A 25,490-nucleotide genomic window follows, 5' to 3' on the forward strand; every position below is an offset into this window, starting at 1 on the left:
TCTCGGAGTCGGCGCTGGAGAAGAAGCTGTCGGAGCTGAGCAACTCGCAGCAGAGCGTGCAGACGCTCTCGCTGTGGCTCATCCACCACCGCAAGCACGCGGGGCCCATCGTCGCCGTGTGGCACCGGGAGCTCCGCAAAGGTGCGCGGGGGAAGGAGGGGGTTGATTTGTTCGTCGGGGGCCGCTCCGGCAGCCCCGGGGCCAGTTCCTCCTCATGGCGGTGTCGGAGCTCCGCGGGGAGAACTTGGTGACCCGGGAGGCGGGAGTTTAACGGAGCCTGGGCGCTGTTTCCCCGCTGTTGTGGTTGTTTAATAAACTTTGCAGGGAAATGCCCTGTGTGAGGGGTGTTTCCCGGTGCGTGCTGATAAAGGCGGCTTTTGGGAAGGCAGGGGATGGAGGCGCAGCGAAGTGTGGTTGTGAGGATGCTCAACCTCGCTGCTCTCTGCGTGTAAAACAGAGATGTACGAATTGTGTTCCCCTGGGTGTGCTCAGGGCACCTGTGTGGTGCTCCGGCTGTTTCCCTTTTAGATTTTGTTTTTAAATTTTTGGGTTTGGATTCATACAATTCGCCTATTATAGAATTGCATTAAGGGGAGAAGAGATAAGCAGAGAAACGGTGACTGTAGAGATCTACGTGTATATCTGCGTCTGTGTCTCTTTGGTGCTGTCACCCAGAAATACTTTGAGCTTTTTTTTTTTCCTTGCAGATTAACTTAAGGTAAATTAAGGTAGTTTTCCGGATGGTTTCATCATGAAGTCAGGGAGGTTGGCAGTGTCAGTGTCTGGTGGAAGGGGGTTGGAATTAAGTGTTCAAGGCCCCTTCCAACCCAAACTGTTCTGTGCGAATGCCCTGTCCCCAAGTGCAGCTCTGGAACCAGCCAATATCATCATTCCCGCCCCTGGCACCAGCAGTGTGAGCCCTTTGGGGCAGCTAGAGTATCTTCTGTGTGATTGATATGAAGTTTTGGAAGATCTGAGCTCGAGCTGCTCTAGAAATGAGCACTTTTGTTTTCTGCTTCGAGCGTGTTCGTGGCCATTGTGCTCTGAGGAAACAGTGAATCCCACTGATTCTGACCACAGTGAGATAGAAACTAGTGGTGTCAAAATAGGAAAAGTTATGGTATGTGGAAGAAATTCGATGTTGCTCTGTCGCAGCATTGTTTAGAAAATATTTGGGTCTCTGCAATACCTTTCTCCTACAGTTTTACTCTGTTCTGAATTATGGGGTTCTGTATCAAGTATTTTTCCTGAGGCTAATTAATAAAAAATGAAATCCATTGTTTTATTAATTTACTGGTGGGTTAGGACAGCTTTTTTTAGTCACGTGTTAAAAATTTGTTTATTACGCAGCTTTGTTCAGAGTCGAGGTGTCCCTATGCACAAAAAGGATTAAACTCATGTTTTTGTTATTGGTTAAAAAAGAGCAGAAGTGAGGAGATTAAGAACTACTTGGCTTCAGGATTCCTGACTTGCCTTGGTAACAGAGAAATATTTTGAACTTTGTTTTAGACTGCAAATCTATGGGCAACTTTGAAAGACACGTTAATGAATTCTGGGTGAAAGAAGTGAAAAATAAATGCAAACTCTCTTTTTTCTTTCCTTCTTTTTTTCCCTTTCTCAGCAAAATCAAGTAGGAAACTTACTTTCCTATATTTAGCCAACGATGTCATCCAGAACAGTAAGAGGAAAGGTCCTGAATTTACCAGGGAATTCGAATCTGTTCTTGTGGATGCATTTTCTCATGTTGCCAGGTATGTTGCTGCATTTCTTCAACTTTCCTCTCTAGGGATTTGCATCCTTCTTATTCAGAGTTTAATTCAACTGGATTTTGTTGTTATTGTTTTTTTAAGTCTCAGGGATGCTCGTACCCTGTCTCTAGTAGAGATTGGATTCTGAGGGCTTTGCAGCTGGGAACTGTTTAGTGTTAATATTTCTGTTTAGGCAAACTTGTTTGTGTGTGAAGCAGCCCTTCACACCCTATGGATCTCATTTCAGTTGTTCCCAAAGGATCCGGCAGATCTGTTCCCGAGTAGTGAAACTGAACAGTTGGGTGTGTTTATTAAAGCCACGTAATGAGTGGCTCTGCCCCACTGTCAGAAGATGTTTTGGGTCACTGGATTGTCACCACCCCCCTGCTCTGAGCGTGGTTTCTTTGTGTGTTGCTTGTTCTACCTGGTCAGTAGTGTCCTTGCTGGAGGAAGGAAAGATTTCCTACATAAAAGGGAAGAAGTGATGCAGCCACCACCTTATCAGAAATGAACTGTAGTTTAGTTGAGATTTTCTCTAAATAGCGTAATAATTCCTGTTATCTCAGCTAAGCAACATCGATGCTCTGGGTGTGTGGTGTCTGTTCTGGAGGGCTGTCTGATGTCAGTGTGCTCTCTGACTGCATTTAAGTGCCTAATGATCCAATCAACCTGCTTTTAATTGGAATGCTATTGACTGAAACAACTGTTTAAAGTTAATACTCTTGAGCTGTAAACATGTCAGCTTGAGGGTATTTTATAACTCTTCTCGCAAATTCTGAATGATAGCAGGTTTCTTCCTTTGCAGCTTTGCCTGCCCTTGCTTTGGGGTGGGAATGTGGGGCACTTCCAGACAATCTTTAGTTCCAATAAAGGGGGAAGTTGGCCACAAATGTGTTTGGCACAGTTTGTCTCAGACACTATGAGAAAGATTCTCTCACATGTGCGTATATTGCAGTGGGTGCAGCTGGTAGTTTGGAAGATGCTCTCTTAAAACATCAGGAGTGTTGATCAGCTGAGCTGTAATGATTTCCTAATCTTTGAACAGAGAAGCAGACGAGGGCTGCAAGAAGCCCTTGGAACGATTGCTGAACATCTGGCAGGAAAGGAGCGTGTATGGCAGCGAGTTCATCCAGCAGCTGAAACTGTCTATGGAAGACTCCAACAGCCCCCAAACGAAAGGTAAATGCATATTGCTGGTCACGTGCATTTTGTTTTTAAATTGGTGTGTGTTTCACTGGAAGCACCATGAGGAGTTGAGCTCTGGGCTCCTTTAGTTGAGTTGTAGCCCGAGCTGTTCGTGGACATTCTTCAGGATTGTCTCGAAGTCTGATTTTGTTAAACTCGTGGTTCTGGTTTGCAGGTGTGTTGCCTTGTGAGTTGTGGCTGGCAGTGAGCTTAACTCGAGGTGATGTGTGGTGCTGCTTGTGCAGACAGAATCCTCCAGGGCTGCCTTTTGGGGTAAAGGCAAGTCAGTTGTGCAGGGAACTGTTGCATCCACCTTGAGTCGAGTGTCCCACTCTGCACCTCTGAGACTGGTCAGCTGGGTTTATTATAATGGCTCATTCAGTGTTGTTAGTGCTTTCATTCTCGTGTTAATTGTTTTGTTTTGCATAGTTACTGTGTTTTATTATGATTCAGCAAGGAATTTTTAATAATTGAAGTCTGGAATATATGCCCAGAAGCTTGTCTGGTCTCTTTTTTTTTCTTACATCATTTGGGGAAAATTTTGCATCATTTAACATCATTAGAACATCACAGTTATAAGCTTATTACTGCATGAGACATGAGAAACTGAGCATAAGCTTGTGTTTACTGTGCTTTGATACTGCTTTGGCAGTTCCTGCTTCTTTTATAGCACCTGGAAGTGTTTCACTGGTGGTGCTGCAGTGGAAAGAGGGGAGCAGCAGGATGCTTAAGCTACAGAAGGTGAGGTTTGTTAAAAATCAGGAGTGTTCTTGTCAAGGGAATATTTTCCACTTTGCAGCTAAAAGAAGTGGATGCCCCATTCCTGGAAGGGTTCAAGTCTGGGTTGGATGGGGCTCTGAGCAACCTGGTCTAGTGGAAGGTGTCCCTTCCCATAGCAGGAAGGTTGGAACTGGATGATCTTCAAGGTCCCTTCCAGCCCAAGCCATTCTGGGATTCTGTGAATGTCAGTGTCATCAAATGAGCCTGAATGACATGGCTGCTCTGGTCATACTTTGTTCTATTCCCTACAGAGGTGCAATGCTGTGAGAGAGTTGGTTTGGTCATTAGTAAAGGGCTCTTATGCTGTACTTAAGTGGTGAAAACAAGGTCTGATGGAGCTGGTATTTAGTGCAGAATTAATATGAAGACGTGAGCATTAATGAGACCTGTATGTGAAGACTTACACCTATGGCTGTAGCTTTGTGGTTTTTTCTCACACTGCTTCAGGCAGAGCTGCTGGCTGAGTGCCTTAGTAGCTCCCACCAGAGCCCTTCCCCCTGCCTCTGATTGAGCTATGACTTTTGGAAGGTGTTGCTATTTTTTGCCTAAATGCTGTGAGCCAACTGCCCTGACCAAAGGAGTTGTCTCAGCTGCGTGGGTCAGAGTTTGTTCTCTGAGGGGTGAAGGTGAACAGTCTCTGCGTGAACTGGCTCATGTTGGGGTTCCTCTTGTCTGGGTGCAATGTGTGAGGCGCCTATGTGTCATCAGAGGACAGAATTTACATGCCTGAATTCCTGCTGAACTGATTAACAGAGGATTTGAAACTGAATTTAATGCACATGGGTAGGTGTTTCACAAGTGGTCAACTTTGAATCCAAACACATTGATAGTTGATACCACATGTTGTATTTCCTGGTCAGTTGGCAAACAGCTGTTGCTCAGTGTCCTCTCTTTCTGGCTGATGGTATCAATCACTCCTGCTATTGTTATCTTCTCAACTTAAAAATGCTTGTACAAAATCAAACCCTTCCTAAGTGTAACAGACCTTTGTCTGTGGGAAGCAGAGCGAAGGAATACAAATGCTGTAAGAAGTGCTGTGTGCACAACTTCACTTGGCAAGGAACTTAGCTTTTGTCTGGATAAGAGGAGATATTAATGTAGTATCTTCTATTTGAGGGAAAGCTCAGACCTTTTCATGAGTGTGAATGCTGCTGCCTTGTCAATTCATTGTCAAAAAAACCTTGAGATTTTTAACCTAAGAGAAAAAAAAAATTGAGAAACTCAGCAGAGCTGTCCTTTTTCCTTGTTTTGACTGGCTTGTTTTCAAATTAGCTTCTTAATGGTAAGAGCTAGTTTCATCTGGATTTCCAAGATAAATTGGTGTTTGAGTTTCTGGTGGGTGACTATCTGTGTTGCAGAAGGCTTTGTTGTAGTTACTGTATTATGTTTTCAAACAGGTGAACATAAACAAGATTGAGGTTAAGGTTTCCTGTTTTGTAGCTATAATGATTGTCATAGATGTGGAAAACCATAGTCCAGTGCTCATCTAAACCCCTAAACCCCTTCTAGCTTCCTGCATTTATGTGCACTGAGGGTAGACACAGCTGAGACACAGGCAGTATAAGTGTCTGCAGACCGGTTCAAGCTGTGCTGTGAAAATGTTGGAGCTTCTTAAGAGCATCTGGTGCTGTTGATAACGAGTACCTGGTGCTTTTCTTCAGCCCAAGGAATGGCAACAGGTCAGTGCAGGTAGTTCTCTGTGGCTTTTTCATGTTGCAGTGTCTGAAAATCCTGGGTTGGTGGGTGCTGCTCTCTGAGCAAGATGGCTCTGCTTGGCTTGAGAGCACCACAGAGTTGTGAAGCTTGTCAAAATGAAGCTGAGTCCTGTGTCAGTGAGGAAAGATGCCTTTAAAGCTCATTGGTGTGTGTTGCAGTGGTGCAGCTTGTTTAGTGAGTAGCAAGGTCTTGGGTAAGGCACAGCAATTCCTGTGGCTGCACATGCTAAATTCCTGCTGTGGAGCAGAGCTGATTGCCCTGATAACGAAGCATTCCCTTCAGAGAGGCAGAGAGGTAGAAGAACTGGCCCTTTCTAAGCATTATATTCCCTGTTTTGACTTCTCAGTGGTGCAGCTGACTACTAGATTTTAGTCTTTCGGGTTCCTTAAGGAGATCTGCATATGCATGGAAATGAGCTTTTGAATATTGATGTATTGTTTTATCTCTAAATGTATTCGTTAAGCTTGCATTTGCTTTCTCATTAATCTCATTTTTATGAGAATGTTTCTTTTCACAAGCAATAGGGAAGAGAAGAACCACCCATTTCTCTCAAAGCCTAGAAAAACTAGGTCTTAGGGGTTTGATGTGAAACCCTTCAGGCAATACAACCGATCTAGCTGACGTGTTTTCTTTTTGTTGTCTTTGTAATAAGCAGTTGAAGGAGGTCCTTGAACGTGCTGTGATGTAGGAGTGTGTCACTCTAACACAGAGCTGAGCTGCTCCCCGACTGCTCTCATTGTGTTTATGTTGCAAATTCTGGCGCAGGAAGTCAGACCTGTATTAAAAAGTGGAGAAGAACAAAGAGGAGAGCAGGCAGGGAGGCTTCTGAGGGCAGCTGAAATAAAGGCACCTGGGGGCAGGCCTGGGTGTGGTTTTGGAGCAGGACAACCCCAGGTACACTTGAACTAGGGGAGACTACCAACAAATACATGTTGTAATGAGAGCTTAAACAAAGATGAGTAATCTACCCCCAAAGAAAGAAGGAGTTAGAACAGTTGGTGGGGATGCTGGACCATTAGAAGCCTGTTTACCTCTAAAACCAATCCTCAAGAGATGAGAATAAAAAGGTAAGCACCTGAGATGGGAAGATCTCCTGGGTTTCCAGCTGACAGGAAAACTCATACATACTCAGCAAGGAGTTTGACTCACCTTCCTCAAGCCAGTGGAGGCAGTTTGAAGACTGAAAAGTTGGTGCAGAAATACTTCTACAGGTCTCTGTGGACATTGCAACAGCAAGGTAACAACCTGGAGTGTCACTGCAAAGCTGTTAGGAGAGCAATTGTCTGTTGTTTTGGAGAAATGAAGTGCCTTGCCCTATGGAGGTTTCTAGGGAGTAGTTCGGTTTCTGAGCTGTGAAAAAGACCCCAGTGAAGCAGGAAAGCTGACTTCATTTGTAGTAGGGGCTTCTCTCTTTTCTTTAAGTCCATTCAAGATGGGTTCTTGATTTTCCTGGATGGAGCTGTCAGTATTCTACAAGGATTTCTTGATTTTTTCAGGTATGTGTTACAGTCTGGTCAGTCCTGGTTGCTCTCAATGCTTGCTTTCCCCTTCTCTGGCTGGATTTGACAGGATTTTCTGGAAGCACAGGCTGCGATGGTTTAATTGCTCCTGGCTGGCAGAGTTTGAAAGCTGCCCAGCCAGGGTGTGTTATAATTTGTGCCATGTTTCTGTTCTCTTTCGGGGGTCCTTTTGCTCTCTATGCTCTTGAGTTTGAAAATAAGTGTGGGTCTTTTTCTATTTTGATTAAATTGAGGTGGTGTTTTTAGGATTCTCCAACGACTGGGTGCTTAGGGCTGCAGGTGCTCAGCACCACTTCCTTCAGAGTGGTTCCAGTCAGACTCACTTGGCCTTGGTCAGATGGAAAATTCAATGAAGTTTTGTATCCTCTGTGTTAGAGCGGTGAGCAAGTGTGATGTGTCTTGTGGCAGACAGTTGGCAGCCCAGCAGGAATAGCTCTTCACCAATTTGAATCTCAGCTCTCTCTCATTTTAATTTTCACTTGTGTGCATGCTGTGGTCATGTGTTCTTCTGTTGGTTACTGTGCTTATCCTCTGTTGGTTAATTACTTTATGATAAGTACACACAAGTGATAAACAGTGATGGCCTGTTGTGTTGGGCTGGGTAACTTTAAATGCTCTCTTTGGCCATTTATCATCTGCTTGTCTCCTGTTCAGCCCAACTGGTGTCTCTTGCAGACCTCAGTGGGCAGCAGCTGTTTTCCACATTGATCTGGTGTCTCGCTGGTTTGTCAGTCAAATTATCCAGCAATCTTACATCAGTTGGGTACATACAATAATTAGACTGTCCCTTTTTCTAAGCAAGATAGCTTTGCTCTAGCAAGCATCGAGAGTTCATTTGTTTTAGGGTAACTGTTTTCTGTGCTGCTTTGCCTTCCTTGGGTGAATCTGTTCTCTAACAGATGTGTTTGTGTCTGCCTTGGGAAGGTCGTTCAGCTCTTTCACCACCATGAGCAGGATGTACAGCACCTGTGACTTACTCTGCATTAAAATGAAGTTTTTTCATATGTCCCACCTGACAAGGCAGGCAAAACTGCATTTAAGGACAGACCTTTTTGTTTGCTTCCTCGTTAGAGTGGGGCAGGCTGGTTTTTTTTTTAAATCAAGTAATTTTGGATTTTCCTGTGAATCAAAGAGTGTATAGATTCTATCCTTGAACTCCATGATTATCTCAGCAAGACTTGATTCCATTGAAGAGATGTTCTCAAGACTGTCCAAAGCTTTCGTAGCCATTACCCAGGATCTTATTAATTTTGGTGGCAAGTCTGAAGAATGATCTGTCTTCTTCTGAAGGTATTGTGACTGGATCAAAGGCTGCATTAAAACTTCTGATTCTTTAAATAAGCTGTCTGTTCCCTTTCAAGCTAATGTTTGCCATGCTGAGGTTCATTTAAACAACACTGTCCTGCTTTATGAAATCCCTATTTCTGAAGTGTTACAGGTTACCTGCTTGGAGACCAGTCCATGCCCTGCCCATCGCTGTTGTTGCTGTCACATCTTGGAGCTGTAGTTTCACAGAGCTGTCCCAAAGCCTTTATTTTGTTGGAAGAGTGGAAGGTTGAATAACCAGCAGTTATTTTGTTGATTGTGGGACCACAGTGAGCACGTACTTCATGCAAAAAGATAACTTGAAATTCTTCTGTGTGTAGTTCGCATCGGTGCTTCATTTCTGCTGGTAGAAATCCTCACCTGCACACACAGTGTTACCCAGGGCATCTAAGCAGGGTTGAAATCTGTCATTTATTGATAAGTGGCACATTTCTTTGCCTTTCCCACTTTCAGTGTAGGAGGCACAACCATGTATGCAGTGCACACTGCTGATGTATATGCTTGTACTGGCATGTACAGAGCTGCATGTGGGGGCAAAATCAACCTTTTATTGCTGTTTTGCATTTGAGCGTTTGGAGTATGATGCCAACTTCAGAGTCCAGCTGTGGTCGTCCTTCTCTAGAGAGCTTAATCATCAGAGCATCTGGTACAATTCCTTTGAAGTAGGAATAGTTAAGGTGGGCAGATCTGGCATCCAGGTGAGTTGTTTCTTTGTCTTCAGTTGCAGAGGAGAAGAAGTCTCTAAAGCGAACTTTCCAGCAAATACAAGAGGAGGAAGATGATGATTATCCTGGGAGCTACTCACCCCAAGACCCTAGTGCTGGGCCACTGCTGGTATGTGGGATGAGTTGAGTGTGGGAGAAGCTCTGGAAGTCACACAGTCACGTCCCCTGTGTCCCAGTCACGTCCCCTGTGTCACAGCCACAAGGTGGAGCTGACAACAAGTGAAATAGATTTAGCTGAGAGATGCAGTTTGGGGTTGAGAAGTCCATGTGAAATGCAACAGGTTCTTTTTATTCCTGTTGCAACAGTGTGCCACTTCTGAGCAATTCCAGGTTGTCTTAAGTAGTGCTGCCAGGAAGGAATCTCAGAGGACTGCTAGAAGAGCAGACCATACTTTAAATTCTTTCTAAGATAAGTGTGTAACCTCTCAAATCCCAAGTTGTAGCACAGTCAAAATGTAATTATTTTTTTGCAGGCCATCTCTTTCAATAAGCTGTTAAAAGCTCTACCTTTGATAGGTTTGTTTGGAGCTGGTAGGAAAACTGGCTCTGAAGACTTTTTGAGGCTCACACATTAGGTGTGTGGAAATAGCTGGAATGAAGTAGAAAATCATTCTGGCCATTTGAGGCTACAGAATGAACATATGTTAAACCAGAGTCTATTTGAAGAGGATAAAAAATTACACCATCCATCTGGTAAACTGTAAACATTGAAAAATAAAAATAAATAACAGTTGTCAAGGAAATAAGTGAAAATTTTGTTGTTGTTTTTACCTCCAGATGCCTTGCAGCTTATGGTTTCTCTTGCTGATAAACACTGTCTCTGTTACTGTTGGAAATCATTTGCAGTTTGCAAGGAAGTAGTAAATATTAGGCAATGGAGTTTTGTTTTTCAGATAAAAAAATATTTATTTAAAATTTGTCAGTGTTTTTATTAGTTTTCCAACTATTGAACTGTAGATTAAACATCAGTGGTTGTGTTTACAGAGCTGGTCTCCCCTTTCAAAAACCTCCCGTTGAAACTTCAGTACTTTCAAAAGAAAGAAACAACACTTCGTTCTCCCTGTTTAGGGAGTCTTTCTTTCTCCTTTTTTTATTTAATTATTGTTTTGAGCAAGGAGGAAATATAGCATATCAGGGAAGGTCCTCTTCAGGCTGTCCTCATCCACGTCCTTTTAAAGCTGGGATAAGTTTTGAGTGAATTCATTCAAACTGACATGTCTTTCCTCACTGCTGAGAGGGGACCTGAGGGCAGCCCAGTTCAGTTGCAGAAAGCTGTGTTCTTGCAGAGAGCTGGCTGGGCTGGGTGAGGACAGCCATGGCTTTGCAAAATCAGGACATTATAAACTTGGCTTTAACAGGAAGAACTTTTACCATCATTGGAGTTTATGGTCGGTAACCAGTTATACAGTTCTAAACTTTATCGTGAAGGAAATCTGACACAGTTTTGTTTGGACTGACAGAAATTTGGGTTTAGGTATTTTTGCTCTGTCAGAATGCACCTTTGGAACAGAAAAAAAAAGGTGTCCATACAGTCCTGTGAGGCAAAGAGTCAGAGATACTTGCATAAAAGATTCAGTCCCACCTTGAGGCGGCACACAAGGCTGGTGGCTGTGTCTCAGACTGGTGTGGTCATGTCCTTCTCTATGTCTTAACAAGATCACTTCTCTTAATTGGAATGAGAAGTTTTCCACAAGCCGACCCTGCTGTAATTATGCAGGAGTTCCTACACACTGGGATAGTGTAAACTCAGTGAATGCTCCCTGTGTTAGGAAGCAACGGTTTAAAATTTATTTGAAGAAAATATTCCCCAAATAGTGGCTTTCAGAGGTAGGTGGGCTCAGCTGCAGTGGCCCACATCCCTGGGAAATGGATGTGGTTAAGGTTACCTGGTTTTACTGTTGGCTCACTTGACTTGTAGACCGAGGATTTGATCAAAGCCCTACAAGATCTGGAAAATGCAGCGTCAGGAGATGCGACAGTGCGGCAAAAAATTGCTTCCCTGCCTCAGGAAGTTCAAGATGTTTCATTACTGGAGAAAATTACAGGTATGAGACCGGTAGATGAATAAACATGGGTGCAAAGAATAACTCAGAAGTCAAAGTGTGGGGTTTTTTTTAAATAATTGTAATGGTGGAGTGAATTCCTGCTTTTGTGTCCTTGCTTTGTAGCTCTGAGGTAATTAAGAGATAGCAATCCTATGAACTAACATTGAAGATTAAACTTACATAGCTGCTTCTATTTTTTTTGGCTTGGACCTAGGCTTTTGTACTTGGAGAGCATCAGCAACATGTTGCAAGAATATAAAGGAAATTGGGCCAGAGTTGTCAAATGGGTGTGTTTGCTTTTGAACACCACGACTGTTAGGATATCTTGGAATTTTTATCAGGCTATGCTTAGTACACACAGACTCCTTGATTGATATATTTTTGCGTTCTATCAGAACTGATAGAACACTCCTTGGTTGCTATGGGAAAGGAAACTCGCTACCCCCATTAGTCTGTCAGTCTTTGTTTAAATGAATTTTTACAATTACATTTGAAAAGTAATTTTAATAGGAGCATTTAAAGGTTGAACTGATATGACTCTTGTTCCTGGAGGGAGTTTTAATTTAAAACTGATTATGAACTATCACTCTTAGACTGTGTGCAGTTCCTAGATTTGTGTCGGTACACTGAGAGTTATTCAGATAAAGGAGGAATTAACAAGTGCACGCTGTTTAAATATGGAAACCACTGGAGTTGTGTACCTGAAAGTGCTGCCTAATGTTTTAGTTTAATTAACCTGTTCACAGAGGCTGACTTCATAGATTTATATCCCCCCTTCTCTGACATCTCTGCAAGGATAAAATGCAGCCAGTCCTGTCAGTGTCTAAAATACAGCCCAAGAAGAGAGTATGTCCTATTTCCTCTATATCCCCTGTCATAACACCTCTTATTTTCCTGTCAAGCCAGCAGCGTGTTTACAAACGAGACACTATTGTGCCTGTGGCTGGTGAATTGTAAATGCCTGAAAGTTTTTAAACTTTGTCCTCTAAATTACCCAACGCTTCGCACGCAGACAAAGAGGCTGCGGAGCGGCTCTCGAAGACGGTGGACGAGGCGTGTCTGCTGCTGGCCGAGTACAACGGGCGGCTGGCGGCCGAGCTGGAGGACCGGCGCCAGCTGGCACGGATGCTCATCGAGTACACCCAGAACCAGAAGGACGTGCTAACGGAGAAGGAGAAGAAGCTGGAGGTGAGTGCCGGGTTACCGGGGCCGACAAGCTGATTGGCTCGCCAAACACTCCCCTTTCACTCCTATCTGTGGGTTACTCCTGAAAAGGGGATGGTTCTTGTTTTATCTTTACATTTTATTCTAGTTGTTATCTTTAAATTTCTTTCCAGGTGTTATCTTTGCGTTTGATTCTAGGGGTTACTTTTACGTTTGGAGTAGAATGGGTAAGAAAGTTGTGTAAAATCTGGAGAATGCAAGTCTGTTCTCATGTTCAGTCTAGATGTTTTAGTGCGCACCTGGAAGGCCCAGAGCTCTATACTTCTTAAAATAAAATAGACTCACCTAATACAGTTGCTTCAGATTTACCCTATTTTTTTATCACATCCCCCTTTTTCAAAAAGTCAGTCTCTGTTTACCATAATTAGCTTGGGGGTTTTTATATTGCTTGGTTTTTTATTATTCTTTTCCTTATCATTGGGTGCCCCTCATCTGCCTCCCCAGCCCCTGCTTCATAAGGGGAAGCAGTTTAAGCCAGATCAACTCTCCATCCTTGAACAGCCACTTACCTGTCGCTTCTGTGGTGGAGTGTAAATGGGGCTGACAGTGAAAGACAGTGAACTGCATTTCCAGCTCCCTTGAACAAGGAGGGCAGGACCCTAAAGCAGCACGGGGCTGGCTGGGCCTGAGCTGAGCCCCCTGCACGGCCCAGCACCGTGTGAGGCTGCACAGCCAGCTGTTTGCAGCTGTTTATCCAAAACGTGCTTTCTCCATGGAAGTTCTTTCAACACCACGTTGAGGGACTAGCGTGGAGTTTAATTAATGACTGTGGTTGTCTGTCACTCTGCCATCTGCTAAACTGCCCCTCGGCGGCACATTAAGGGCTCCTCTGCACCGTGGTGCTGGTGATGAACAGCTGCTGCGGGGTGGGACGGGAGGGGACGTAGAGGACAAACTCTCCTGGAAGGAGACTCTGCTGCAGCAATTGCAGGCTCTGTTTACTGTCATGGCAGACCTCGTCCTCTGACAACTCAGCAGCATTGTTCCCAGATAAATTTCATTTGGAGTGTTTTCTTTGCTGTGTGTTTATACTAGAGTTTCTCAATGCCTTGTGACTGAATTTCTTCAAGCCTAGTGTCAGTCTTATGACTGACTCAGTAAAAAGCACTTTAGACATGGATACGGATAATGCCATAAAACCAAATCCTGTTTGGCACCTGATTTATTTGCTGTGGAAGTCTTGGGTCAGGTCTTGGTCTTTTTCTTGTTGAAAGAAGGACACCTGTCTAGTAGAAACATAATGTATGTGAAAAAATCATAAATGATAGACATATTGCTTTTTGGTTTTAAAAAAGGCAAGAAGTAGGTAGCAAAATGTTGCACAGTGATGTTTTAAAAGGCCCAGAGCAATCCATAAATTTGAGTCAGTTGAAGACTGTGAAACTGAGAAATCCATAATGACAACATGAAATTAAAATTTCTAATGCACTAGCTGAAATGTTGTGACAATTGTGGGGTTTTTCTGTTTGAAAAAATACCTTTTTTTGTAAGGAATGTTACTTGAAAATTATAACTCTGGCAGAGGCAGAAATGTAATCCTGAAAATTAAGTGTTTCACTGGCTGAGCTGCTTTGTTAATGGAAATAATCCTGCTGATGGCAATGGGACAGGCTGCTTGCTTGCTGTTAGGTGTAAACACAGGTCTTCACGACATTGGAAACTAAAGAATGATCTTATTTAAATATCAGGATCTTATTAAATATCTGTTTAGATTAGCATCTCTGTCGTTCTACCAGACAAGGTGCCTCGGTGCTGTAACAGTCTAAACAGTTGCAGGAAATGCCACTCTAGCACTGAACAGGAGGCATAATTGATATTCGTGTCAGCTCTCAAACCTCAGTGAGGGATGTTGCCTGATTACAGCGTTCCATTGTTCTGGCCTTGTAGAGGGTTAATAAACAGTGGAAGATGCTGGTTTCAGATAAGGCAGGCCAGATCTGCTTATCAGTTTTGTTTGAGACTTTGATGTTCTCACAATATTGATAAGCCTGGATTTTTCTTTGTAGTGCTAATAAGCATTTTACTAGAAGGATCTGAAACTCTTGTAGCAATTATAAATGTATTAAAAAGCCAAAACATTTAGTCTGGCAAAGTCTGAAATGAGGAAATAACTTAAAACAATCTAATTTTACATATCTTCTGATAGTAGGCTTTGCTCTCTGGATGTATCTTTTCCACAATCTTTGGTACTATGGGTTTTTCCTCTTGTGCTGTAAGTTTTCTGACTCAGATGAGAGGATGTTTTTGGACAGAAGATGGATTGTTTACTTTGTTATCCTAATCTAGCCAAGACTGCTGGGTTGGGGAGAGGGGCTTCTGACAGTAATATAAGTCAGGGCTGTATTTTAACATGTGGAAATGTCTAATTTGGAAATCACTCTGGATGGTTTTTTGTATTTTATTTACTCACAAAGTCTTCCACTGTGATAACAATGGAAGGAGCTAATCTGTGTTTTTTGAAAAGCAGCTTTTGTGTTCTAAAGAGCTGGAGTTGTTTATTAATCCTGTTAATGCTGTCCCTCATGAAACAGCAGATTATCAAAACATACATAAACTCCCTGTGTTTGTGTGTGGTGGGCTAATGCTCAGAATACTCTGTGATGTCAAACCCCTGTGACACAGCTCCTGTCCTCAGTTGCAGAAAAGCTGTTTAATTGAGGGACACTGCTGAGAAAGGTGGCTTTGGAAGGGAATTACACATCAGCACAGATACAACTGGTGTGAGTAAGGGCTGAAACAGCGAGGGGTGAAGAAGCCCTGGTGATATGAAGGGAGAAAGCTGGCACAGAGCCTGAAGATCATAACATATGGACAAACTGGTTTTAGGGTGGCAATGGAAAAAATTGAAAGTGTAAAAATTAGGATTTCTTTGTTGGAGGGGGTAAGGTGATACCTTGAGTGTAGTCTAAGAGTGCTTAGAAGGAGAAGGCAAAGTTCCTTAATTTCTGGCAATCAGCAAAATCAACTGGCCCAAAACTGCTGCCAAACAGACTATAGCAAGGTGTACATTTTTAAGGGTAAATAATCCTCAGGTTAACTTACTGAAAGGTGTGGTGGATGCTGCCGTTGAGCAGCTGAACACCAAATTTCTCTTTGAATGGTGCTTCATCTCGCTCAGCAGTTGTGGGCTCAGCACTGCAGCTGCTCTCTGATCATCCATGGCTGGGCTGGATCAGAGGTGGCCTGGCCTTTCAGAATAGCAGGAGACAGGAAATGAAATCTGCTTTCAGACAGGTGTAGAACCAAGAACCGTTGTTTCAGTAAGTGTGAGATAAGATGTCTTTGTATCTCACATGAGTATTTAACTTCTAATGAAAGTTCCCTGATTTGTGTTATTTTTGGCCACTGCCGCCCCGTTACAATTACAGAGCACAATCAACTGGGGAGGTTTTTGTCCTCCAGCACCTGAGCCTGCACAACTTCAAGGGGAACGGTTGTCTTTTGAAGTCAATGTACTCTTCTGGAATGCATGGCAGGCAAGGAAAAAAAAATCCAGGGAATTAGTTTGCGTAAAACTAAAATATTGCAGCGAGATATCAGGGAGAACATTCATGTTGGTGTACCAGGCAGCTGTAAAATGAACTCAGGTAAATAGATGGGACTGGAAGAACCAAGGGAAAGCAGTGCTAGGAAATGGCAAATTGTGTGGAAGCTTTATGGGTACCTGAAATAACTACTGACAGTAGAAAAGCTGGAGTAAGTGAAGGGAGGGTTGTTTTAATCTCCTGGGGAAAAGAGGCAGAAAAAATAGAGAGATGATTGTGCATTCAGAATTTCTGTTTTGATTTGCAGTCAGTGAAGGCAGTTCTTTCACATCCCTTCTGTCCCTGTGTTTGTGACAGGAGGAACATCCCATAGCACAGACAGTACATGTATGTAGTGCAGTGTGTATGAGGGGGTGGATACAGTCAAATAAGTGTGTTTGCATGTCTGCATATATAAATATAAAGGACATACTGTATTTAAGATCCAGTTTAGGGGAAATGTTCTGACTCTTGACTGCAACTGAAAAACTGTGACTTAAGAGTCTTGCTGAGAGCTGTGGGGGTTTTTAGATGTTTGTGGGTTTTAATATTCATGGTTTCAAGGCACCTTTAATAAGGTGTTAAAGCCATGCCCACAGAAATTTGCAAACCCTCTTTGATAATGGATCTCTGAGGGGTGAAGAACACTCTCACTTGAGGTTTTCTGGACTACCCAACACTACACATTTTCTTGAAATACAATTTGGTTCAGTGGGTTAATAGGCAATTTGTTGCTGTGCTGCTTCCACTGCCTGGCTCTCTGTAGCATGTCAGTGTTGGCATGGCTTTGTGGCTGTGCTTCCCTCAGACAGGAATTCTTGGGTTGTGGTGTATTCATCTCAGTGGTTTACACAGTAAAACAGGAGGTGAACTTTCAGTTTTTCTGCCAGGGAACAAAACTGTCAGTATTTCACGGGCATGGAGTAGCAGGAGCAGCTGTGGGAACCAGCAGCAGAGGGGGTCGGTTCTGCGCCCTGGGCAGGGACATCCTGACAGGAACACCCAGACACGGTGTCCATGGGATCTGTAAAACCAAAGTGGTGACTACTGGGACAAGAAGTGCAGGGCTGTGCACCAGTGGTGCCTTTGGGAGTAGGACAAGAGCACAGGATGCAATTCCTCGGGGAATCTGGGTCTGTTGGGCCGTGTATGGCTCAAGGCAACATCTGTGTTTCTTTGCACGATGCAATGATACAATTTCTACATTTTGTAGGTGCTTGTAGGCATTTATAGTTATAGTAGTGCTGCAGACATAATCATACTAAACAATAAAAACAAATCAAATCATCCAATATTAACATAAAATGTTTTTATGGGTTTTACTGAAGTAAACGAGCGTATGACCACTCTTTTGCTTAGCTATAAAAGCATTAAGATGCTTGGAGAGGTGAATGTGTAGCTGCTTGCTTGTACCCTAAATGATGATTTTTGCTGTGAACATCAAATGTACCCTCCCAGTGTTTATTTTAGGAAGGATATTTTGCAAATGAAGCGAGTTTTCATGTCCATTGTACAGCAGCAGCCCTTTCTGGGTCCCTTTCTGAGAGCTTTTGAACGTTTCAGAGGCTAAGGCTTCTCCAGCAGCTGGAGAAATGCTCTGTGGAGGCTTCTACTGCTGGCTCTTCTGTTGTCCTAAACAAAGAGACGAGTTGCAGTTTCAGAGTGTGTAATTCTGCCAAGAGCAGAAACACAGTCTCTGCTGAAGCGTGATGAATGATGCCACAGAAGAAAGAAGCCTTGTCAAATTTAAAAGAGCAAGACTGAACAAATTTAAGGTCTGAAAATGAACTGAAACTCTGCAAGGAAATACATCATTCAAGCTCTGATTCCTGGACTGCATCTTTCAGATAAAAACCTCAGATTTACTGGTTTAGTGCTGCTGCAGAATGAGGAAACCTGGTTTCACCGCTGGCATTTGGTTTCACTTTGCTTTTGAGGTCAGTTCTGCTACACTGAACTTGTGAAATGGCAGAACTTTCCCTTTCTGTTCTTATTGTAACATGTTTTAATGAATATGTTTTAAGAATACCTTACAGTACTCTACTTGCCACATAAGTGGCAAGGAGCACAAGCTAAGGAATACCTAATCAACCTGCTGCAGTAGTGTGGTATATTTAATGTTTATAAAGACAGGTTTTACCTGATCATATAAACACATACCTGTCAGACCTCTCACTTCACTACATACTCTTCAAATTTCTGCTGAGCCTCTGGGGCATTTTCCCCTGACTTCTGTGGTCTTTTGCTTTCCTACAACTGGCTCAAGCTGCAGCATATCAAAACTGAGACTGACTGGCTGCTCTTCGTATTCACTTTCCAAATTCCCATTAATGACTGGATGTTTTTCAGTGGATGCAATTGCTGTGTTGACTTAGAGCGTGTTCCTGCTTGACCCTGTGCAGGGATGGACGTGTCCAGTGCACGCTCTGAGCCAAAATAATCCGAGTCCGCGCTGTGGAACTCGACAAGGTGAACCCGGCCACGCAGCAGTGCTCGGGATGAATTTCCTGTCACGTCGATTACAGTCACTTGTATAACGTTCAAGCAAGGCTGCTTTGGAATGAAACACACTTGTCAGATCCGTTCAGTGGTGGTTAGTTCTGATTTTGCATTTGTTTCAAGGACCAAGTATCCGATTCTCTTGGTCACTGAGGATGTAGAACGCTGCACACCGAAAGGGAATGTTGATTAGCAAAAGCATCCGCGTGGCTCGGTGCCAGCTTTTTCTCTATCATCCTGAAACTCCTGCTTACAGCAGAGATCTCATTATTTTGTGTAAAAAAAAAAAAAAAAGCAAATAGCATCCAAATACTATTAATCTTAATATAAGCCTACTGTGCAGTGAGGCAATTAGCTCGGCACACGGAGTACAAACGAAGGCCTTGGAAAGCAGCGGCTTCTTTTAACTGCGCTTGGCATTTGTTCGGTTTCATGGAGTGGAAGGACCTTATGCAAAAATCTACAAGTTGTGATTTCAAAGCATGTCACGGGCTACATGAAAAACATGGTTTCCCATAATACCTGCTTCCAGAGTCCTCCGTTGCAGAATATGGCTGGAACTTGTGGAAAAAGCAAAGCCCCCAAGCTGGAAGGGGGTTCCTTGTCTCTGCTGCTGTGTATTCCCAAGTGGAGCAGCCAGCATTCCCTGTCCCAGCTCTGGCTCCCAGTCTCTCCTCTCCTTCCATGAGTCAACATAGCTCAGGATCAGAGGGATGGAGAGGGTTAAGCATGCAGGGGACAGTTCTCTTTCATGTTCTGTGTTGTGTATCCAATCCAGTCCAATCAAGTTCAGTAAGTACTCATCTATTCTAGGAAATCTTTGGTTCCTGGATTACTCCCTTAGTTTCCATTCCTGAATTTAGTGATATTTTTCTGAGCCAGGGTTTTTAATGGTTTGGAGGCTGTTGCTGCCTTTTCCTTGTATTTTTTTCTCCCTATATCATTTTTTTTAGTTTGTTTTTTGACAGGTAAGATTTAAACCTTTTGTGTGGACTAGTTAATACTGGCATTAACCTGCTAGTAAGGTGGAATTACTTAGAATTGAATGGAATACGGTTCTCAAGGTGACTTGATTTCTATTTTCTTTGTCATCGTATATGTATAAAAGTCTCTCTTCAAACTGAGAGGGTATTTGTGGTAGCTCAGTGTTCCATGTAGCTCTCAATGTAGAGTATCCCTAAAAATTGGGATATGTTAAACGCAGCATTTTCCTAAACATTTGAAACTGCTGATTGTGAATCTGGAAGCATGTTGGTGCTGTTAATATGTGGAGGAATTGTTCCTGAGTCTGTGTTTGCCCTCACATAACCAGAATAGTGGTGTGATTTGCACACATCTTGGTGGGTCTTCGTTTGTCAGAGTGTTTTCTCAGAACTGGGCTGTCAGGCAAGGCATTGGCAAGATTCCTACTCCCCTAAATAGTTCTGTTAAAAAAGGAGTGTTGTTTGCATTTAGCATAGTTGTAACAGTCGTGCAGATCCTCTTCAAAAACCATCGCTCCCAGTCCTGACTGTCCATGAGAAATGGCAGATCCTGGTCCTCTTGTTGAATTTGCCCTGGAAGTGGAAGGACATTAGTCTTTCCATGGAGGTTTTTACGTAATTGTTTTATGTGGATCCATAATTGGATCCATAAATCCATAACTGTTTTGCCTGGACCTTGGCAATTCAAGCCACATTTGAAGTATTTTTGGCTTATGTCTGGAATTTGCACCTTCTGCCCATTTATCAGACCTGGAGGACTTGCCAGCTGCCTTGCCCTTCTTATTTCTTTCCTATCTCTAGTAAGAATTTTTACAGAAGAAAGACACACCTGCTGATACTCACTCTTGACAGTTTGACATTCTTGAGGAAGCGCTGCCTGTTCTTTCCTGGCTGGATATCCATAACTCCCTGACAGTGGCCTGAATTATGATTTTTTAATTTTATTTAAGATTGTCTTCTCGGGATGTCTGAGTCCAGCCTCTTCCACCTTCTGTGAGCATTTGGAATACAGTAACACAGTAGACATTCCTGTCTCCTGCCTTGCAGTGCTGGGGATGTGCCAGCTGTGAGCAGAGCAGTCTGGGCACCATCTCTCACTTTCCCCAGTGTTGGCTCCCACATTTCTCTTGGAGAAGAATGCCAAGTGTTGGAATGGTGTGCCTCCATGGCATCCCTCTTTATCTGCTGCTGTTCTCTATTCATGCTAAAAAATCTGGGAGTTTGTTTTTGTTCTTTTGTCTTCATCTCGTGGCTTTCTCGACTTGTTTCCCTCTTTAAGAATTCCCCGAAGAGTGTGACTGGGGATGTGGGTGCATTCCTATTTTGATCCTGATTCTCTGTCTTTCATTAAAACAAGAAAAATCCCTGCAATCCTAAATTAATGTGTCACCTTCTCTTGATTTTTTTGTTTGTTTTGTTTGTTTTGTTACTGTTCTCTAGGCCTGCGAACAGCATCCTGCAGTTCAAGGAACTGGGAGGGCTTTGTTGGGATTATTTCAGTGTGTATCTGTGTTTGTTTACAGATGTGTTTGGTTATGATGGTATATTAACTCACAGGGCCTCATAAAGGATTTAAGTTTGAGATAGGCTGTTTAAAGACATTCTTATTTGGTACTGGCAGGAAATTTATGGGATATATTTACATCGTCATTGCAGGGAGTTGTTGCGATTGACGGTGGCTCTCACTGTTCTGATTCAAAATAAGGAAACACAGAGAGTGTAAACTCCTTGCTTGTAACCCCACAGGAGCTGCTGTGCTTTGATGTTTGGAGAAGGTGAAGAGAATTTCCATCACTGAGAAGGTTAGAAAGTCTGGATTAAAGTTGTAAACTCTTCAGAAAGATGTTTTGATTAAACATGTGCCTAGTTTTGTTTGATCTTCAGAGATATAAATTTCTGTTCTCTGGTAAACTGTTCTCTTTGCCAAGTAATTAAGAAATAAAAAATAAGTTGATATTGCAGCTGGCTGTGTGGGAGCCTGTTCTGTGCATGGTTTTTATCTTAATCTTAGTGTTTCCTGCATTCTGGAGGTGCCACAAGAAATAGGCCTTGTGTAGCTGGGTAAAGACTGGCACATTCCAAAAGAAATTATGTCATATTGGGGTTTTATTCCTTCAATTTCTGTCTACTGTTACATGAATGTTTAGAATCACAAAACTTTGAAAATTGCATAGACATCCATCTTTAGTTGAGCTCCTGTATTGGATAACTTGGATGTGTGTTGGGCTGTTCTTAGGCGCCTTCTAAACAGAATTGACCAAGGTATGGTTCTTTCTTCCATTTTCAGGGTCCAAACTCCTCTCTCTTCTCATGACAGATGAGTCACTGGTGTCTCTGAGATACAGGGGGATTTCTGCACATGGACAGGGATTTCTCACTGGACTTATACTGCTCAATCCAGACCTTATTTGTGGAAAAGCTGCGTGCAAGTTTCCTCTTCAGGGATTTTTCACTTACTGTTTTTCTCCCTTTGTAATAAAATTCTGAATATTTTAGTGTCTGTATCCAGCATGGGTGTGTCTTTCCCTGGTTTACATTCAGTGATCCTGCCTGTGTTTCCATGCCAGTCTCACGGCACAGCTGCTGGGGTTGTAACGTGAGTCGTCCAATAGCTCATTGAGGAGACCCTCAAATTTGACAGCCAAAACTTGGGTTTTATTTAATGACTTGAAAGGGAAAATTGGATTAATTAAATGTTCAAAATTGATCAAACTTGAAAGCAGTGAGCATTTTGGCAGCATTGTAATACCTGTGGTGTGCCTCAGCCTGCGGCCTCTGACAGCGGAGGAACACTGGCAGCAGATGAGAGTCAGTCTCTGGGTAAGAACACAAGGATAGAGAGATCTCTGCAGTGAGGCTTCTCTCAAATGCTCTATCAGGCCCCAGTGGGGGGCATTTTTTATGTAAAATAAGTAAGGCAGGGCAGGGATATTGGTTTAGGGATGCCAGAGGCTTGGGCAGGCTGTGAATTCTGGTGCAGATGGCAGGGTCTGCAGTCGTGCCAGCAGTTGCTGAGTGCACCAGGGCCTGGCCACCCTCTGTGAGTCCTCACCTGGAAGATACTCCTGGTTTAAGTAACAGCACTGTTAATTAACCTGTGCTTAATCTTTGTTCTCTTGTCTCTTTCCCTCAGGAATATAAACAGAAGCTTGCTCGGGTAACCCAGGTGCGCAAGGAGCTGAAATCCCACATCCAGAGCCTTCCAGACCTGTCACTGCTGCCCAATGTCACGGGAGGTCTGGCACCTCTGCCATCTGCTGGGGACCTGTTTTCAACAGACTAGAACAAACCCTGTCCCCCAGTTTCCATTATTACCAGCAGAAGTAAGAAGACTCTGATGTTGGCTGGAAGTCCAGTCTTCCAAGTTCTGCAGTAGGAAGGAACTTGCAGACCCTGCTTTCAACCTCTTGGCTGCTCGTGCTCACCTTCTCCCTGTGTACACTGGCTCATGTGAGGGGAGGAAGAGGAGTGAGTTCTCTGAGCTCTAAAGGGAGTGGGGCTGGTCCGTATAGGCAAACTTCTCTCAGTCTTTTCCTGTACTCCTTAGTTGCTGTTTGCTCTTAGCACTTGCTGCCCCCACAAAAGTCATGAGAATCATGTACACACATGCCTGGGAAGCTTTCAGAGGAAGGTTGACCATGAGGCATCTTCCCTCTGTACAAATATTGTGTTATTTCTGAATAAGTCTTGTCTGTTTTAGTTGGGTTTCTGAGCCTCATCTCTGAGAGCAGTGGAGCCTGGAGTGGTGTGTGCATGTGAGTTCTGTGCCACATCAGCATGAGGGGAGGGCATCTGCTGAGCAATGGGACAGGGAAGGGCTTTTCCTAAACCTGCAGTTCCTCATTCTGCTGTGGGCCTGTCATGAGGATAGTTCCCATTTGGCAGGGGCATGAATTGAAATCACAGGCAATAAAAATAAGCAGCTTTTCTTTGTGAATTAGAGATAGACTCAAGTTACACTGTGCTGAGCAAAGCAGAACTGGATGTTACCTAAGTGGGAGTGGAAGTAAATTTTGTTCTAGCTACCTTAGATTTATACCACATTTTTCCTCTTCATTATACAAAGTTAAATAATGATGGAAGCTTTGGTTTAATGAACTGAGAGCCTGGAGTGGTGTATGGCATCTGCTGGTGTCCCTGTGACAGACGTTGTCTGGTTTACTCTCAGGATGGTTACATTGAAAATACAATGCTATAAGCTCTCTCCATAGCTTTAGTGAAGTTGTCTGATGCACAGAAGTTAAATGTGGTATAAATATTTATTTATATAGAAAATAGACCCATATATATGCACATATCCTGTATGCACATGTACCATGTCCATGCATGTAGATATTAGAAGGATGTACTTAATTTTGTGTCACAGATTATTGTGAGTTGATTTTTATAATCAGGAAAAGTGTAAAAAAAAAAAACCAAACAAATTTAAAAAGCCCTTAATTCCATTGTGTTGCTGGCTAGTGTTTTAGCTGCCAGGGGTGTAGTTACATTTCAGTTTGTGTGTTAGGTCTGACAAGCTGGACTCTGATCACTGAACCATTCCAATTTGGATACAATTCTGTTTAAATTTAGCACCTCTCACTATAAACAGGTTAAATTTCTGGAGACACTTGATCTGGTAACGCAGGTTTTGCAGCACAGAGGCCGAAGTGAGCTGAGGTGCTGTGTCTGTGCCTCCCTGTGCTCTTGAGCTGCTGCTGTCAAAGCCAGGAAAGGAAACCTGCAGAAACACAAAGCTCGTTCTGCTCCACGTTAATTTATTTTGCAGGGTGTTCAGTAGCCCGTTCAGCACTCAGTTACAGCAAACAACACAGCATCTTTTGATCACTAAGTTGTTCAGAAGCTCACGTCCTTTTCCTACTGACAAGTACTTCTTTTTGTCCTTTTTTAACGCTCCTTGCACCCTCACTGCCCAGCCAGGAAATGTGTTTTTAGTTTACAGGAATTTTTCCAGTGGCAGAACTGTCTGTTCCCTGAGTTGGTTTGACTGTGCAGCCTTTTATGGTCCAGACTTTAGATAAAGCACTGTACATTCTCTCTGCTTTTGCCAAAAATGAAAAACAAACAAAAAAAATCCCCCCAAACCTCGAGAACCCAAACCAAAAGACTCTTTTCCATCCTGACTCAGCTCGTGGAGTTACCCCAAGGCTGCTTAAACCAAGTTATTTTGAGCATTGATTGAATGTGTATCCATTATAGGACAAAAAAGCTGTCAAAAATGATGTAGACAAATGTGTTGGCATCTCACACTTGTGTTTCAGGCAGATCTGTGAGAGAGTTGTCTTTTTTTTTCCTTTTTAATTGAAATGTTTTGATTTTTTTTTTTCCAAATATATGTGTGTGTTTTATTTTGCTTAATTTAAATGAAGTCTTGTGGGTTTTAATTGTATTTGTTTTACTTTTTGGGCAAAGGGCATCTGGTGAACTGGGTGACATTCTCTCAAGGTTAAACAGATTTCCCCACGGTGTGTCTTTTTTTAACAAAAGCTTAAATCTGTATATTGAATTGACTTAGGAATTAATTTAGACATATAGGCTGCCATTTGACAGCAGTATATTCTGAAATGTCTGATAGATATCTATTTTTGAATAAAGAGGGTGTCATTGAACAGTAGTGACTTTACTTTTTTTCTTCAGTGCTCTGGCACCCACTGGGTTTTGTTTGGGGTGCCTCCCTGCAGGAGCACCAGGAGCTGCTGTTCCAGCAGGATCAGTGTGATCGAAGCCTTTTGGCTTTGGGGGTCTTCACATCACCCTGGGAGTTAATTCTGGAGGTTTTGGGGAGGATTTAGGGGTTCTTCAATTAACTGGTCTGCAACAACCTCTGTGGGCAAACAGTAATTGTTTCATATGCCTCAGAGAGTATCTGCAAAGCGGATTATGTTTTATACTGATTTACAAATCTTCCCTTAAAGGAACTATATTTAGCGCTGCTCTCACAAAGCCTTGCAGGGGTTGGGCACGTGGCGCTGTGGGAGCAGGAGGGAGCTGGTGCAGTTCCTCCCGGTGAAAACCACCTTTGTGTGGTGGTGTAGGAACTAGGGTGGGGTTTTCAAAGACATGAATGTGACAAGGTACTGGCTGTCCTTCCTTGCCTTTGAGAATCGGGTTTTGTTGTTTTTTTAAGAACTGGAACAAACACCTCCGCGAATACGTGGCTGTTAATGCAGCTGTCGTGCAGCTTCGTGCCTCAGTGCACCGGTGCGTTCCCTTCA

The 25,490-nt window shown here is 43.1% G+C and overlaps 1 protein-coding gene across 1 annotated transcript; it reads left to right on the forward strand.

The window, feature by feature from the left end:
- Positions 1-2: 2 nt before the first annotated feature.
- Positions 3-24,889, forward strand: RPRD1B (regulation of nuclear pre-mRNA domain containing 1B; the record flags this gene model as incomplete). Its single annotated transcript, XM_027697570.1, has 7 exons — positions 3-141; positions 1,622-1,751; positions 2,794-2,927; positions 8,997-9,109; positions 10,919-11,045; positions 12,058-12,233; positions 22,409-24,889. Coding segments are annotated over 7 exons (969 nt in total), but the record flags the coding sequence as incomplete, so codon positions are not given.
- Between the last annotated feature and the right edge of the window lie 601 nt (positions 24,890-25,490).

Source organism: Neopelma chrysocephalum, unplaced genomic scaffold (assembly GCF_003984885.1).
Source record: "Neopelma chrysocephalum unplaced genomic scaffold, ASM398488v2 Primary Assembly neopelma1_119, whole genome shotgun sequence".
Taxonomy (NCBI): domain Eukaryota; kingdom Metazoa; phylum Chordata; class Aves; order Passeriformes; family Pipridae; genus Neopelma; species Neopelma chrysocephalum.